Source organism: Mustela nigripes, chromosome 3 (assembly GCF_022355385.1).
Source record: "Mustela nigripes isolate SB6536 chromosome 3, MUSNIG.SB6536, whole genome shotgun sequence".
Classification (NCBI taxonomy): Eukaryota; Metazoa; Chordata; class Mammalia; order Carnivora; family Mustelidae; genus Mustela; species Mustela nigripes.
This window is the reverse complement of record NC_081559.1, coordinates 66,982,138-67,000,914: the sequence shown is the minus strand read 5'-3', so window position 1 is coordinate 67,000,914 and position 18,777 is coordinate 66,982,138. Positions and strand designations below refer to the sequence as shown.

Sequence of the window (18,777 nt, the reverse complement as noted above, 5' to 3'; positions counted from 1 at the left end):
CTTTATACAGTATTTCCTTACTGATGTAAGTTTGTTATTATAGCCTTATTGTATAGGACTTATTGTACATCTGTTACCTGCCTTTTCTCCATTTTCCACCAGCTCTGTGCGCCACTGCAGCCTCTAAAAGCTCTTTCAAGAGCAAATGTATGGCTTTTGTACTGGACGATACACAGCTATGAATGGTGCTATGAGAGATACTCGCGTGCTTTTTTCCCCTACTCAGTTCAGAGTAAACAGTTCTGTGCTCGAAAAGCCTGAACTGAGAAGACTGGTCCTTGGTTATGTGTGAGGTTAACACTTTTTTTCACACTTTTGTGAAAACTACAACACCCAGTGGCTCACTCATGTTCAGTATAACTTCTTATCAGGTTTGATCTATCAGTGAATCATTCTAAGCTATTAGAAAGCTTTCTGTCTTTCCCGCGTAGAATTAGAGCACCACCTTGTGTCAGAAACCCAAGGAAATGAGCAGACATCTGTTTTTAGATACCTTAGTTGTCCAAAGTTTTACTGTCCAGTCAAATGATGAAGTGACAAAAAGATGTGAGAAGTCCACTGCTCCAACAGCTGCATGACAATGGATACCAGTGATTGGTCCTTGATGTCCCTCAAACATCTCACTGATTCCAGCTTTGCTATTTCATAAAAGTGAAAATATTAGGGAACTCTCTTGGAAGTAGACTGCTTATAAATACATTTTATTAAGGATTATATATATCAGATTTTGACATCATTTCAACAAACCTAACTCTGCTCATAACACATCAGAGTAACTTATGTTGAGTGTTGCTCAATCCAGATTTGATAACACTACTAAAACAGTAAATACATTTTGAACTATAAACATGGTGTTGACAATACAACTCACAAGTCTAATTATCTGAAGTAATGCAATAGAGATAAAGGGAGGCTACTAATTTTATATCAAAAGCTTTGACATGAAGGTGATCTGTATTTGAGATGAAATCTGGACACTCTATTTTTTTTTTTAAAGGAAGCAATTGATAAGGTACAGCTAGACAATTTCAAAACAGATTGAACAGCAGGAGAAATACTAGTCAATTTAAAATGTGTACGTGACATTACTACAAAATTATCAGCAGGATGTACTAAAGCTCAAAGTCCAAATATATCAAAATGGAAAAACGACTGAAAAATCTTATTTACAACTTTAAGGGTCAGTATGTGGCATGTGCATATTATATTTGCAACTGCATACATACAAAACCATAACATACCACAACCCGTAAGATCCAGAACATATCATGATCCAAAGTAACCTTTTATTTGAAACAGTATTTAAGTTTTAATTTTATATACCTGAACTCAAAATACAATTTGTCAAAAAATAATGAGTGGCTCTATGACAAATCTGTATTTAAACAAGGGGCAATTTGTTTTAATGAGACTATTAAAGGGAGAAATTTAAATAATTGCAAATTCCAGTTTAGATTTACCTGCCATGGCGGCATGCTGTGTACACAGAACCTTCTTCACTTCCAACAACAAAGTTGTTGACATCTCCAACAGGGAAGGACATAGATGTCACAGCTACTGCCTTTGACTGTTTATGAACCAATTCCATGCTATCCTATGTAGAAAAAATTAAGGAAATTATTTTATAAAATTGCAACTTTTAATTTTCTTAGAAACAGTTTCAGTTTTAATTGGTTTATAAACAATTATTTTATTATAATACTTATACAAATTTACTTTGATTAAATGAAGTAGGTTTGAAAATAAAGTATATCATGACAAAGTATACCTAACCGGTTAGGCTCATAGGCTGTTATCATAATACTATTATAAACATTTATGAAAAAACATAAGCTGGGATTTACATGGACTTAAAAAATAAAAATTTAGTCTCAAAATTTCAGTTTTCCAAGTTTAACTTACCTGTGGATGGGAAAGCATGTCCAGACTCCACGAACAAATTTTTCCATCAGTAGATATGCTAATCAGATTGTGAGCATTTTGTGTTCCAACAACATTTACACAATATACAGGATGCTAAAGAAAGAGATATTAAAAGAAGTTTTCTGGGATTATTTTGCCAAAAAAATGGAACCACTTTTACACTATAATCACAAGTATTCTGTTTCACATCAAAACATTCTCATATCTTGATGGTATTTTTCATGTGAAGTTTGATGCTATTCTGTTGATTAATAAAAGCTTGTCTCAGAAGATAGATGAGTTTTTAATAAAACAGATTTCTAAAAAGACAACAACAAAAAAAGATCTTCATTCTTGGTGGCCAACTGACGAAGAATTCATACATCAAAGGAAACACATTCTGAGACAACTCTGACAGACACTACTAAGTATTTAATGGTGAACCTGCACAGAAGTCTAATGGAAATAACCTCTTTACTACTTACTGTGTGTGCAGCAGCTGACAGCGGAGTTCTCTGCACCGGAGTTCTTTTATTGCTGCGGTTATCCCACAGGACAATTTGGCCTGAATATGTACCACCAACAACCAGATTTGGATGAAATTTTGCAAATGTAGCAGACATCACAGCTGACTGTAAATAAGTAAGATTTTTATATTTAAGGTTCAAATGGAAGAAGCCTGATAAGGTATAAAAAAAAATCTATATGCAAACATTTTCCCTTTTAGTGTAAGGTATTAGAGGTTATAAAAAGAAGTAAATTAATTTGTTTAAAAATTTCATTTTATTTCATAATATAAAAATACACCTTTAGAATAGTTTTTGCTTAAGTCAAATGTAATGTTTACATAAATGTATTCAAACCATTTATAAGGAAAGTAAAAAAATTATTTCATTTGATTACAGTATTAAATCAAAAGACAACTGGCTCTAACAGTAATGTGACAACAGAGTATAAGCTAGTTTTGATTCAGTTAAGCATTTTTCTCAGAATTATGAGAATCTTTTAATAAAAAGATTGTAACTTATGCAACTAGAAAAGGCTTGCAAATTCTAACCTTCCACTAAACTCACTTTAAAAATCTGCATCTGTTTCCTACTTCAAACATACGTTTTCCTACTTCAAACATTTAAAATCATCTAGTTCCAAAAAAATAAAAATAAGAATAAAATAAATAAAACTATCTAGTTCCAACTCCTCAGGCCATGTATAAGTAATTCAGTGGGCCAACTATCTAATTGTATATTCAGCATATAAGTTCATGAGAAACTCCCTGTAGAAAAGACATTTTACAGAATATTCCTTTTATATAATCAATTACAATAACAGAAAATCACAAATGCAAAGGACTTTAGGTGTGATTAAACATAAGAGATGTCAGAAAAGCCACAAAAGGCAGATCATGCTGAACTGAAAAGTCTTCAGTTTTGTTAACATCTGTTTGCAAATATGAGGTGGTTTAGTAAATGCCAATCCAATGAAATCATTATGTTGACAAGAACAGAAAAAAGGCACTTGTCTAAATTCATTAATGAATTCTTAAACTTAGGGAAGACGGTTAAAAGACCATCTTACCTGGCAGTGAAACACATATTCTGGGGTAGTTTTTTTGTATTTCATATTCCACACAAGGGCCACACCATCAGGTTCATGAGGAGCATCTTCATTGTTATTATAGGAAGCCACGAGTAGCTCTGGATACTGTTCACAAGAATCAAGTAGGGAAAAAATTGCTATGCGTAAGAAATGTTTCACATTCTCAGTGACTCAACGGTCTTTACCAGATTATTTGAAAATATAAATATTCAACATTTCCACGAGAAATGTATCATGAGAGTTATGCTTACTGGGATGTAGTTACCACAGTTAATTATTTAAAACGTTTTAACATTAAAACACGCTGCAATTTTAACCAAAGGATATGGTGAGCAACTGAAATTAATGAACCTGGGTTGTGGCATAAATTCAATCTTGAGTTTAAATTAAAGGATGGTTCCAATCCTTTCTTCCAAATATATAAAATGAATACAATAACATTAGAACCATTCATCCATTATTACTTTAAATGATATATACTGATTTAATTACACAAAGTTTCCATAATTAAGAGTGCCTATTAATTTTAATTAAAAAATGAGTAACCAATTTTGTTACAGTTTACCTGAGATGACCAATCCAAACAGCTAACAACACGATGCTTTGACCAACGTTCATCAAAAAATTGTCGATTTAATGACAGTTTAGCACCTGCTTGAATCTCTCTACAGAAAAAGACCAAATCCAAAAAAAGAATGATGTTATAACTTATCACTCTTGATCGGAAAGTAACTTAAGTAATCTTAAAGTAACATTGCTGAAGCCATAATTTTAGCCATTAAACATTACCCTTCTTTGTCTTCCAAATCCCTTCCGCTGTAGTCAAAGAAGATATTAATCTGCTCAGAAAGCGCTCTCTCTACAATTCTTGTAGAATGGTCAAAGAAACTTAAAAATTCCTCCGAATGTAAGATTTGTTGCTTTTCTTCTTCAGTCAGCTCATGAGGGGGAGCTGGAAAACAAATATTTTCCTAAAGTCCATCAAATCATGTCAACTCACTATTACAGTTTGGATCAATGAATGGCACATATTTTTTTCAATCAAATTCACCTCTTTGATTTAGAGGATTCTATTCTACTTTAACACATAAATAATAAAAAAATTTTTAGTAAGAATCAACAAAATTTTTGTAAGTTAATTCTTTAAGGTACCTTTACTATCATTTTCTTCATCTTTCTTTAAAGTTTTCTCTTCTTCAGGTTCAGTAGGTGGTTTAGGAGTCACTACATCATCTTCTTCCTCTTCATCTGAAAAAAACAAAAACAAAAACAGAAAAACACAAAAATTACTTTTATGAAAATAACCAAACTTTCAAGCAACAGTTCAGAAGGTGTACAACTAACTATACATAAATGCAAAAGTAAACCACTGACAAGACAGAACAAGTAAAAATAATACGAATTCCATCAACACAATTTTAAAGAAATCAGTGGAACTTCTTGGTGTTTTACATACCTATGTGGTACCTCTAACAGTCATTCCAAATTTTGTAGCTACATAAACTGAAATAAGATATATAAGCAACTAGGACAAATTCCTCATGGAAATCTCTAAAAGCTTGCAAGCATTTATCATTCCAGACAGAACAACATGCAACTCCTGCATAGTTTTATGTAACATGCTGACACATTAATGCTGTGGAATGAAGAAAATCAAATGTCTAAAATAGCCTACAGAGCTGGCTGCTTACTTGTGATCTGAAACCATCAGTGTCTAATGGGTCTTCATATGGCATAAAGACGGCTTACATTAACTCTCAGGTTGCTATTTGAGAGGCAGATTTTAAAGATAATAGCTATGAGACCACATTTTCTATTCTGTCATTTTAAATGCAAGTCTCATTATCTATTGTTGCATGATGTGGCAATAAGCACTTAAAATCATGTTTTCTTAACTTGGAACAAAAATATATATTGAGATAATATACAGTGTTTATAGGAAGACTTTATTACTAAATCTCCTCTCCAAACCAAGAACTTAAAATCACTTACTTTAAAATGTTGTAGAACATACAACTCTGCATACCTTCTCTCTTACTATGTACTGAGACAGATTTTTATGAAGAAAATGCTTCTTTTTATTGCCTGAACAGATGTGTCATTTGTCTATAAGGGAATGGCAGCAGGCGTCTGCAGCAGAGTGCATCTTAAGTAATGAGGGCCTATTCAATAAGGGGACTTGTTATTTATAGTCATTTCCCCGACCCATGTTCAAAATTATCTAAAGCACACATACATGCTCCGTACACAAAAGAATGGTCAAGGATGGGAACCAGCTGCCAAGTCATGGTCCCAGCAGCCAGGCCAGCTGACTAGATAGCAACAACCAGATGGCACTGCTGGGATTGTGTCTTTCTGCTACAAGGTGGCAAAAGGATGGCACAACATTCTTCCGCTCGGCTGCTTCCAATCCCGTCTCTCCCCAATGGTGAGCCTGTGCAATTACCCACACTCCAGGAGGCCTACAGATAAGCCTTTACCCTGCAAACAAAATGCAGCTTGTAGGCCACACCAGCTGCCAAACCACACACATAGTGTTAGGTTTGGAGAGCTATGAAAATCTTTCTAAGTCTATAGTATTAGCAATAAAAATATAACTGTACCTGTAGGAAAAAAAGCTTTAAATGGCACTGTATAATGCACACAATGATACAACCTCCAACTTAATCAAAATGATAATGACGTATGCCAATCCTACATTACTTGAAATTGAGCGATTTTTACGTTCTGACAAGTTTACAGAACTAGGATAAATGGCACGAATGATTTCAATATATGCTCATACTTTTGAACCAAATGGTGAAGGTTAAAATTTTTCCTTTCAAGGGCCTCAATCAGCCACAAAGGAAAACAGTAATCACTGTCTTTTCAGCCAGCCCAACCGCATTTGTCAGCCCTTTCTCCGTCAATGCAGCCAGAGCAATCAACCTGCCAAACATTCAGAATGGAAAAACAATCTGAAAATACAGGGTATAATGCACCTGCCAGTGAAAATGGCCATTTCAAGAAAAGCTAGTGATCTCAGTGACCCCGCTGAGGAGGCGGTGGTGCAAAGGGGAAAGAACACGTAAAAGAATTCTTAGTGATCGCCACTCTCTTGCACATTGACACTTCCTTACAAAGCATGCCAATTACAGCTTTTGTGCTACTTAAAAAAATGAAAGCTTTTTTTGGGGGCAAAATAATCACACAGAGACACAGAAAGACAGTACTCCTTTTAGATGAATTCTCATATACAACAGATTATTAATCTGAAAACAGTATAACTGGTGACAATTCTATACTGTGCTGCTCAAACGTGATGAAATTCTACCATAAAGTCACCTGTAGGTATAATGTAATAAAACAGTTTAATTACATTTCACTCAGAAGTTGACTTTTAGAATAATGATGTATTTACTTGAATTAAAAATTAAGTTTGAGTGTGTGTGTGTTTATATGTGTATATATATATATATGCATTATATATATAACATATATATTTCCATTTTCTGACTATCAGTTATCCTAACCAGTTTTGTTTACTAGCAGGGTTTATTGTATGTAAATCCTAAAATCAAGGAGAGGGATTTTGAGACACCCTGGACAGGTCATTCTTGAGCACTGTGAATTACAAATTACAGCCTCCTATCCACATTGTATTTTCCACCCTCAACTTTGTTGCATTATACGGCTTCTAAGTACTATTTCCAATGACAGGTGTCAAATTCCTGTCATAATGCATATGGTCAGTACTTTAGTGCTAAGTGACCTCATAATCTACATATTTAACAGAAAAGATCTTGTTTATAGACCATCTTTTCTTTCTAAAATTTAAAATGTAGATGAAGTATGCTAGACAGTGATCTATATCTGCCTCTTACATGGCATTTGCCCACATAGATCGGTTTAGTTGTGGCTGAATCATGAGTTATCAACTATTTAGATACATGTTTTCAGGATTTTGTTTAAGAGTTAATGTACATAACTCTCTTTCTACATGGATGAAAAACTGATTTAAAAACTATGACAGGTCAAAAGATTAAGCTAAATAAAATTTCAAGGAACAAAACCCCAAATCATCTGTTCTTCTTAAAAACTACAAAACACCATATTTTTATTATGAAGTTGGTCTTAAACAATTATATATATCAAATATTTGGTAAAAATGCCCATCAGATCAGAGAATGTTTCTCCGAAAAAATACACTTCTCTTTTTAAAAACCAATATGATAGTTGCTAAAGGACTACTGACACGAGCAAAAATATAGTATCATAATTCTGAAGATTTTCTAAGCTAGTCCTTATTACATGATAAACTATAATGTATTTAAAACAGAAAAAGAATTCAACAGAGCAGGAAGACTGAAAAATGGGACTGCCATGTCACATCAATTTATTGATGAATATTCATTGCAATATGCTAAGTGGTTAACTCCATGCTTTCTCTGACAGGGAATCTAAGGTTATAAACTGAGCAGTAAAGAATGCATAAAAGTAGCAGTTACTTTTAAAATGACAAATCTCTTGTCAATGAATGCTAAGACTAAGTTTAATGAACCATTGAATTTTTACTTTGAGTTAACATCAAAATTGTGATGTATTTTGGTGAGATGGAAAGAAAAGCTGCTCTGTAAATTAAGCTGCACCTAGAAATAACACCAAAGAATGAAATTCCAGTTGTCGGAATAATCTGTTACAACGGAGTAGGTTAATCAAAGTTAAATCATCTGTAAAATGGGTGGCTTTTGTTAAGCTGAAGGAAGGAGTCTTCAGAACAAGTTTTCTCATCTGTATGTCACATTACACTTAAGAGACATCTAAGCTAAGAATAAGCCACAAAGTACATTTTGAATTATTTTAAAATGTTACAACACACTTAACAGGTAATATGCAACATCCTAGGAAATCCTCACTAAATACTGATACTTTTTAAATCTATCACTTATCATGATTAATTCTTACTATGAAGTGAAGAACAATCCCCTCATTGGTGCATTAATGTTCAGAAAATGTGTTTTTTGTCTATAAATGTATCATGTAGTTTCATCAAATTGGTGTACCATATTTTAAGATAGTTTTAATGTCCTATAGAGTATTCTTAATTTACAAAGTAGCCTTATTATTTATGGTATACCAAGTTCTAGAAATCAGAAAATTTATTGCATATAAAAATGATTTAATTTTCAAAAATTCAACTTGTGAATAACTTTACAAAATCATAAAATGAAATTAGAGAAAAATGATTCAATTATTAGTTTTTAAAATATAAGTTAGATATGAACAGTTTTCCTACAATATTTTCAAAATAATCCTTTCTTTTCTAGATCAAAATCATTTTGAATCGCTTCATTTCAATACAGTTGTCCATAATTTCATCTATTTATACCTTACTCTTTAAAATCATGTTATGAAGGGTGCCTGGGTGGCTCAGTGGGTTAAAGCCTCTGCCTTCGGCTAAGGTCATGATCCCAGGGTCCTGGGATTGAGCCCCACATTGGGCTCTCTGCTCTGCAGGGAGCCTGCTTCCTCCTCCTCTCTTTCTGCCTGCTGGCGCCTCTGCCTACTTGTGATCTCTCTCTGTCAAATAAATAAATAAAATCTTTAAAAAGAAATAAAAATAAAATTATATAATGAGAACCTTATATTGGGACAAAATTTCATGAATGGATCAATGGAATCCACTCCTTTTATATTTTTAATTATCTAGAATGATATGCAAGATCTCCTGGATTTCTTAATAATTTAGATCTTCACCAAGGGAAAATATACAGCAGTTTTTAAATTAGTAAATATTTTGAATACAGATCTAATGCTAACTTAGGGGAAAAATAAGAAAGAAGTGAAATTTTAATTATAACCCGGTCTTTTTTATACAAAGTTCAGATTTATCTAGACAGTACTGGCATCACTGACATAGACCTTGATATCTGTGATCTCATACGTACTACATTTTTTTGATGCCATAATTTCACATATGCTGATTGACAGTCTTTAAGAACACATGCTTTAATTTTCAATTATATTTATATTCTCAGAGATTCCCTGAGGGTTGAAACTCATTTATTACGTCTTATTTATTCCAGAATTTTTTAAAATTCAATTTTGGACAAGGGTAATTTTTACCAGGGGCCCCACAAATTTAGTCTACCTGGGAAGTACGGATTACAGACAGAAGTTAAGATCATGTGATAACAAACTTAGGCTATTTACATATAATGCTTTTCTATATATTATAAATAATAATTGACATTTTCCTAAGAAGTATCTGGCTACTAAACCAATACCAAAAGTAACTGTAAAACTTCACACAGATTAAAAAAAAAACTGGAATAGTATAAGAACTGTACCTGACTGGAAATCAAAACCAGGTTCTGGTTGAGCCCTATGGTCACCCACCAATTCCTACAATTGTCGACCAGAGGCTCATCAATTAACTTCTTCAGGCCTCAGTTTCCTCAGGTGTAAATAAACTGATAATATTAGATAATATAGGATTTCTTGCTCTTTAGATAGATCTTTAAAGAGCAAGAAATCCTATGTTATCTAAGATCTATCTAAAAATAGCAAGAACAAAAATCTATTCCAAAAAGGTAGATAAAAATAATGCCATTTTCAAAAGAGTTCAAGACTTTTAAAAGGTAAGGGAAGAAAAGTAACTTTTCCAAGAGTGTATCTGTGGACACCATGAGAAGCTCTTTACCTGCAGAGAGCGAAATGGACTAAGGTCACATGTTCCTAGTCAATTTCATTCACAGTAGGTGCTTTAAGACTGCAAAGCACCTCAGTTCAGAAACAGTACTACCAACTTACAGAGTAAACTTGAAAGCAAGAAGATGCCTAGAATGGAGAAAAAGAAAAACAAGGCAGAATAAAAATCACTGCTTTTTAAAAGAATAGATTCAGCCATTTGAAAAAAAAAATAGTAGAAAGATAAGAGTTAAGCCTAAGACCAATTTTTATCTTCAATTTAGTAACTCATATTACTCCTGCACTGATTACACTGACTACCCAAGTTTAATTTACTCCTCTGCTACACTCAAATTGTAATTTCAGCAATTTTGTCTCATGGTGAGTTTTGGAATTTGTTACATAATTCTTAAATGGAAACCAACCAGGCTAAGTTTGAGAACCACTGTATTAAAGCAATGGATAAGTACAACCAGTATTAAGCACAAAGTGTTTTCATTATAAAACCTTAATTTCAGGTTTTTTCTTTCCCTCTTCCTACAACTTCCACAAATTGGGGAAAGAAACTTAATGGTAAGAGCCCTAGACACAAAAATAATTATAATAATATAGAAAGGAATTGATCTCATTTTTATAAATAGTTCCAAAAGCCAAGGATGGCCCCATAGTATCAGGATAAATTTCTCATTCTCCTTCACTTATATAAATTAAAAAAAAAAAAAAAAAAAAAGGTAGGGATGCCTGGGTGGCTCAGTCAGTTAAGCATCTGCTTTCTGCTCAGGTCATGATCCCAGAGTTCTGGGATCGAGTCCTGCATCAAGCTCCCTGCTCAGTAGGGAGTCTGCTTCTTGCTCTTCCTGCTGCTCTTTCTCTCTCTGACAAATAAATAAATAAAATCTTAAAAAAAAAAAAAAAAAGAAAGGATGACCTAATGCCTCCACATATAGTGTATACTCAATAAAACTGTAGAATATGAATACTTGTTAGGTTGAAAATGAATAAACATGGACCTTAAAAAATTAATACCTAAGTCTAATCCACACGGGAAAATTTTTAAAGGCACTGGTGCTGATGCAGACATACTTATTAGAAAGAAGGCTGAGTTCACTTATCTTGTCACTTTCACCTTCAATTAGCAAAGATAAAAATTACATTTAGCACTATGAAAGATCAAAGCTGTTTATTCATTTATGTAGATAATTACTATAAAGTATTATCCTGATGCAGATACACCAATAAAAAGTTAATTAAACCTCACTATCCTTTAACAAAGTGTTCTTCAAACTACAGGCCTAACTAAACCAATAAACTGAGCACATTATGGTCATTCTTCTTTTTTTTTAAGATTTTATTTATATTATTTGATAGGCAGAGATTACACGTAGGCAGAGAGGCAGGCAGAAAGAGAGAGAGAGGTGGAAGCAGGCTCCCTGCTGAGCAGAGAGCCCAATGCAGGGCTTGATCACAGGACCCCAGGATCATGACCTGAGCCGAAGGCAGAGGCTTTAACCCACTGAGCCACCCAGGCACCCCTATGGTCATTTTTCATTAAAAAAATGAAGTATAGCAAGAGAAAGGGAGATGTTATTTAATAAAACTTTTATTTCTGTTATACATTTGTATCCATGCCTGTACTGTAAGCATGAAAATGCTGCTTCAGTGGCAATATGAGAAAGCTCACCTTAAAATCAGACTAGGTTTAGAATCTTAGCTATTAGCTCTGTGAGCCTTGATAAACTCTTTCAGTTTTACCTTCTTCATGTGTAAATAAAACCTATACTTAACTCTTACAGTTTTGGTGAGAGGATTAGAGATAATGTAAAGTGTTTCACACTGTACCTGGTATGTGAGCACTCTTTGTGTTTAAAATTTTCAGCTATTAATTTACACATAACATTTGAAGAACATTACAAATGAATAGCTAAAATTATATTTGAAAGATGTTAACAGGTTCAATTTTGTTAAAGTATTCAGAGGGATACCTAGAACACAAAATAACAACACATCTGTATCTACACAGTTTGTCACCACGGAACTCAAGAAGGCTTTAAGGAAAATCTATAATAGTTTCATTTATGGATCTAAGAGCAAACAAAGACTAGAATATGATATAGTCATATTAAAAGCAAGAACTGAGACTAATCATACTTTTTCACCCAAACTCATCAATAATTATACTATAGCATTAACACTTGAAAATAACCTATTTCCTAGTAGTTACTTCCAGAGTAAATGCATGAAAATAAATAATGCAAGTAAGCAAAATCATACTCCTGAATTAATTCCTTCACCAAAATCTATGTTCTTAACACATGACAGGCACTATTCAACCAGGCATTACAGTAATGAAGAAGAAACAGTCTCTATACTCACAGAAAATCCAACAAAGAAAAAGTTTGGTGATGCTAAAAGCCTTGCCCCAAATAATTTAAAACTGAAAAGAATACAGTTCATCTTGTGCTTCTGGATCATCAGCTTATCTAACAAGTCATGATCTTTCAAATTTTTAATTACTTACAAAATAAAAACAGGAAAAAGAATGTAAAAAAATTTTTTTTCTATTTATTCGACAGAGAGAGATAAAGCGAGAGGAGGAACACAAGCAGGGGGAGTGAGTGAGGGAGAAGTAGGCTTCCCACCAAGCAGGGAGCCCGATGCCGGGCTCGATCCCAGGACCCTGGATTAGGACCTGAGTAGAAGAGAGACACTTAACAACTCAGCCACCCAGGCGCCCTGGAAAAAGAATTTTTTTAAAATGCCAGTCTTATACGGCTATACACTCAAATTAGTTCAATGGGAATAAGTTACATGTTAACATTTAAAATTTACACACATCTCAAAATAAGCAATTAAAAATGCAAATTTCAAAAAGGATAAAATCATATGTGTGTATATATATTTATATGTGTGTATATATACAGACAGAATTTTAGAAAAAAATGCATCTTAGAAAACTGGAAACAAAATATTAACAGTGGTTATTATACAGTGGAATCATGACATTTCCTCTTTATATCCTTTCTGCATTTTTTAATTGAAGTATAACTGTCACAAATATCCTGTTAGTTTCAGATACCTGTTAGTTTCAAGTATACATATAGCAATTTGGTATTTTTAAACACAACAAAATGACCCTAACAATATGTCTAGCTATCATCTGTCACCATATAAAGTTATTATATTATTGAATATATTCCCTATGCTGTACATTATATCCCCATGACTAATTTATTTTATAACTGGAAGTCTGTACCTCTTAATCCCCTTCACCTATTTCACCCACCCCCAATGTCTGCCCTGCTCTGGTAACAACCAACAGTTTGTTTACTGTATCTATGAATCTTGTTTCTGTTCTGTTTGGTTTTTTGGTTGTTTTTTAGGTGAAAATGCAGTATTTGTCTTTCTCTGAAATAATTTCACTTAACATAATACCCTCTAGATCCATCCATGTTGTCACACATGGCAATATTTCATTCTTTTTATGGCTGAGTAATAGTCCATCTCCTTTACCCGTTCATCTATTGATGGACACTTAGGCTGCTTCCGTATCTTTGACTATTGGAAATAATGCTGCATTGAACAGAGGGGTGCATATACATCTTCAAACTCGTGTCCTTGTTTACTTCAGATAAATACCTAGAAGTGGAATTGCTAGATTGTATGGTGATTCTACTGTTAATTTTTTGAGGAACATCCATACTTTTCTCTAGGGTATCTGTACCAATTTACATTCCCACCAACAGTGTACAAGGGTTCCCTTTTCCCTACATCATCACCAATTCTTGTTATTTTTTGTCTTTTTGGTACTACCCAATCTGACAGGTATGAAGTAGTATCTTTAGTTTTGATTTACATTTCCCTGATGACTAATGACATTGAGCATCTCTTCATGTATCTATTGACCATCGGTAGGTCTTTTTTGGAAAGATGTATATTCAAGTCCTCTGCCCATTTTTTAATTGTTCTTTTTTATATTGTCTAAGTTCTTTATATATTTTGGGTATTAACCCCTTCTTAGGTATATGATTTGCCAAATTCTTCTCCCATTCAACAGGTTATCTTTTAGTTTGGTTGATGGTTTCACAAAATCTTTTTAGTTTAATGTAATCCCATCTATTTATTTTAGCCTTTGGTGCCAAAGTCTGAGAAAACTGGTCTAAAAAACTATGTACAGTTAAGACCGATGTCAAAGAGCTTACTGCTTATGTTTTCTTCCAGGAGGCTTATGGTTTCAGGTTGAAACCTGAAGTCTTTCATCCATTTTGAATTTATTTTGTACATGATAGAAGACAGTGGCCTAGTTTCATTTTCTGTATTTTCTATATTCTCCATGATATACTACTCTAATAATTAGGAAAAAATTATTGAGAAAAAAGGAATTCTTCACTTAAACTGAATATATGACAGGCATTACCCAAAATAGCTTCAGAATGCTTTACATTTCCAACAATCCAAAATGCATTTCATAAGTATGATGGAATAACTAAAAATAAATCTCCAAATTATTAGATGAAGAAAACCAGCCTAATATACTTTTTAAATGAGCCATTATGCCCATTTGGGTTATTCTGCTCACTTGTTTGAGTTAACATATATAATAATGTAGTTCACAAAGACAGACATTAAAATACTTAAATATACTAATTAATAAAATATTATTTTCCAGAAATTATGGAATCGTGCAGGGTTCATATTCTCCATACTGTTAGTTCAACACTTTACCTTTCTTTTTTCTTTTAAGTTGCTTAAGTCTCAAAATTACCATCAGTGGCTTTTTTTCTAGAAAGATGAGGACTTTTCTCCCGTGAAAGCTATTTTACCAATCAGTGGAGCAGTAGGAATGAAAAAAATGTATTCACAGACATGAACATTCACATGATCAAGTAAAAAAAAAAAAAAAGGCCTGGATAAAAATATTATCCTGATTTCCTCAAAATTTTTGAAGTGTAATAATATGTACGACAATGTCAACCCTTTTTGGGGAACAAGATGAAAGTGAACAGAAAAGTTTAAGGTATTTATTTCACTTCCATCCTTACTGGGCAGCGAAAGGAGAGTTGTTAAAAAGTACATAGATTGTAAATAGGTATAATAATCCTAATTTCTTTTGGTATATATAAACATGTAAATTTAAAGATTTTCCTTGATAATAGGTAAAGGTTTCAAGAACTTTTTTTTTTTTAAAGATTTTATTTATTTGTTTTACAAAGAGAGAGATCACAAGTGGGCAGAGAGACAGGCAGAGAGCGGGGTGGGGGGGGGAGCCGGCTCCCCACTTAGCAGAGAGCTCTATCTATGCGGGGCTCAATCCCAGGACCCTGAGATCATGACCTGAGCCGAAGGCAAAGGCTTTAACCCACTGAGCCACCCAGGTGCCCCACAATAACTTTTTTTTAAGGGGGGGTGGCGGAGGGACAGAGAGAGATGGAATGAAAATCTTAATCAGACTCCATACTGGGACACGGGGCTTGATCACACAGCCCTGAGGTCATGACTTAAGCCAAAATCAAGACTTGGATGCTTAACCAACTGAGCCACCCAGGTGCTCCAAAGACTTTTTTTTTTTTTTTTAAAGATTTTATTTATTTATTTGAGAGAGAGAGAGACAGTGAGAGAGAGCATGAGCGAGGAGAAGGTCAGAGGGAGAAGCAGACTCCCCATGCAGCTGGGAGCCCGATGCGGGACTCGATCCAGGGACTCCAGGATCATGACCTGAGTCGAAGGCAGTCATCCAACCAACTGAGCCACCCAGGCGTCCCTCCAAAGATTTTTTTTCTCCATTTTGTTTACCTGTATTTTCTGGGTTTTCTGAAGTGAATATTATTTTTGATTCTCCTTAATGGAGAAACATGGTAACGAAACTGAAATTTTAAAAATAAATTAATTTAAATATGATAAACAAGGTTTTAAATGTTTGATATTCCACAATTAAACAGGAATAAGTTTTCCTAGTCAAAGAGAAAAAAATGTTCCTTATACACAGACTGTTAAAAGGAAAATTTATTCTTGGACCACAATCCAAAATATCAACAACTCTAAAAATCCATAACTCATTTGGTGGTAAACCCTGATATGATCAGAGGTAAAGCTATTTATAATCATTATTTATTTTACTTGGTGTGAATATTCATATCTTCTGCTGTCAAAATATTAATGCCCAAGATGCTGCTAGAGTGTTTACTTACAGTACATATATTTTACTAGTAACTTTACTATAATCTGACAAATTCTGAATTCAAATATGTATGTGGCTTCAGGTAAGAAAGGTTTCAGGTAAGAAACTGTGGACCTCTACTAGGGATATTATGTAAATCCTTTTTATGTGTGACATAAATTGATTAGTCTAACTGGAAAAAACAAGAACTATCATATTAACTTTATGTTTGAATCATTAACTATCTGATGAGATTTTAAAAATTAGTTCCCAGTATAAAAATGTTAACTCCTTCTGGTTTAAGAATCAAGACTCCTGGGGTGCCTGAGTGGCCTAGTCTGTTAAGTGGCCAACTCAGCTCAGGTTATGATATCAGGGTCCTGGAATAGAGCCTTGCATCAGGCTCTGTGCTCAATGGGGAAACTGCTTGAGGATCTTCTCTCTCCCCTGCCCTCTGCCCCTGCTCCCCCCTACCTCTAAAGTAAATAAATAAATCTTTAAAATAAAAAAAAAGAATCAAAAGAATCAAAAGACTCAAAATTCAATATAATGCTTGCATATACATCTATTACACACAGATTAAAGTCTGCATATGAAATCAACATTATAAGAGCCCTTAGATCATAAAACCAAAAGTTTAAGAATTAGGTCTAGATTTGTTCATTAATATAGGTAACAATGATAGCATACCAGAATATCATATGCTCTACAAAAAATAATTTACACTGTTTCATTTACTGTGTGATCAATTCTTTTAAAGGATTATCCTCAGTGACAGAGAAATAGAACATTCCTAAGCTTTTCTGATTCTAAAGCATCATATATCAATAAAAAAGTGAAGACTAAAAACTTAAGTGTTTTTTTTTTTTTAAATAAATACATAATGTATTATTAGCCCCAGGGATACAGGTCTATGAATCGCCAGGGAAATATTTAAGTTTATGTTAACAAAATTAAAAACCATAGTTTATACTTTAACTTCTAAAAGAAAAAGGTTTAAAACTCTAAGAAATAAAAACATCAATACAGAAACCTAAAAGTATTAGTTTTAAATGTTTCCCTAAGAAATTATGCCAAAAAAAAAAAAAAAAAAAAGGAAGAGAAAAAACAATCTTATTTATTCAATATGGGAATTTAATGATCACCAAATTAAGAATATTCACTCACCTTCTTTGGGTTGAGCCATAACTGGAGTCTGAGTTTCCTTTGTATAAGTGACGATTTCTCGAGGAGGAAAGTCAACTTGTGTAATTTTAGCCATTCCAAGTTTAATAGGTCCTCGTCTAAATAAAGTGAAGACAAATGTTTTTAAATACAACAAATGAAACATTTAAACTACATCAAACCATGTTATTTTGGAAAATTAAGAATTAAACATTGTGTATCCAACATTGTAATTTAAATCCCTCTTTTATTCAAGAAATATCAGATGAACAATAAATTGGCTTTATTTTTACAAAGGAATTTAGAAGGGAGCAAAAAACAAAGGTATTTCAAGATGTTTGTTTTTCACTTTAAAAAGGCAAATAATTTAGTTTCTTAGAGCAAATGTGTGGGTAATAATAGAGTAGGAGGATAGGAATTTCAGAGTGACTACTAAATATGGTTGGTTACGAGAAATGTTCTTAAAAGGGATATGATTCAACTTTTTTGAAGAGGCAGATATATGGATCTCAGACCACGTTTAGTTTCCTTCACCATTAGGAGACTTAAGCTTTAAGAATGAAAAATAAGTTTCTGTTGAAGACCTTCCTTCCACTTATATTTTGCAGAAATTGAGAATCATACAGTCAATTTTGATTTCAAAATGAAATATTTAAACTTTTAAATCTCTAATCTCTGCATGGTCAGTACTGTCCTTGATTCATATACGGACAAACTACAATGCAGATATTCTACTCCTGAATTAAAGCAACAGATATTTTGAATACAAGAAAACTGTTAAAGTCACCTCTGTCTTAAATAGAGGGAATACATTCTTTTTTGACAAATAGAAGAAAAGAACTGTAGCTGAGGAATATAGATCAAATTAAAGATATCTTTTATTAGATATATTGAGGATTTCTTGATTTATTAGATATCTAAGTACTAAATCAAATAATACAGTATGCTTCCAAGCTCCCCAAGAAGTTCTCAATTATACAACTGTCTTAAAAGGATGTCTTAAAAGTACTGATGTAATTTCAGAATGTCAAGCAGGGTATCTAAAATATATACATATATGTAATAATAACTATTTTCTTATAAAACATTTTCAGAATCCTATACAAAAAAGTATAATAAAATTAGTACATTAAATGGGTTAGTTTTCTTTAAGATCCCAAATGTGGGCTACAATAAATTTTTTAATGTGTTTTCCACTTTAGGAATATCTTAGCTTTAAAGGGGAAAATAAGCATATAATCGAAGAATTAAATAGGAAAACCTAAGTAGATTTGAAGTAATCTCATATTCTA

At 33.1% G+C, this 18,777-nt stretch overlaps 1 protein-coding gene across 4 annotated transcripts in view; it reads right to left on the bottom strand.

Annotated features, from left to right (window-relative positions):
• Nucleotides 1-18,777, bottom strand: part of DYNC1I2 (dynein cytoplasmic 1 intermediate chain 2) — a 55,616-nt gene that overhangs the window by 16,645 nt on the left and 20,194 nt on the right. For all 4 annotated transcript variants that reach the window (XM_059394158.1, XM_059394157.1, XM_059394161.1 and 1 more), the window contains 9 exons: nt 17,489-17,604; nt 4,651-4,746; nt 4,288-4,450; nt 4,064-4,163; nt 3,478-3,603; nt 2,388-2,534; nt 1,903-2,016; nt 1,461-1,594; nt 494-638 (listed from right to left, as the gene is read on the bottom strand). In XM_059394158.1, coding sequence (XP_059250141.1) covers nt 494-638; nt 1,461-1,594; nt 1,903-2,016; nt 2,388-2,534; nt 3,478-3,603; nt 4,064-4,163; nt 4,288-4,450; nt 4,651-4,746; nt 17,489-17,604 — 1,141 coding nt within the window. The remainder of the gene's footprint in view (nt 1-493; nt 639-1,460; nt 1,595-1,902; nt 2,017-2,387; nt 2,535-3,477; nt 3,604-4,063; nt 4,164-4,287; nt 4,451-4,650; nt 4,747-17,488; nt 17,605-18,777) is intronic.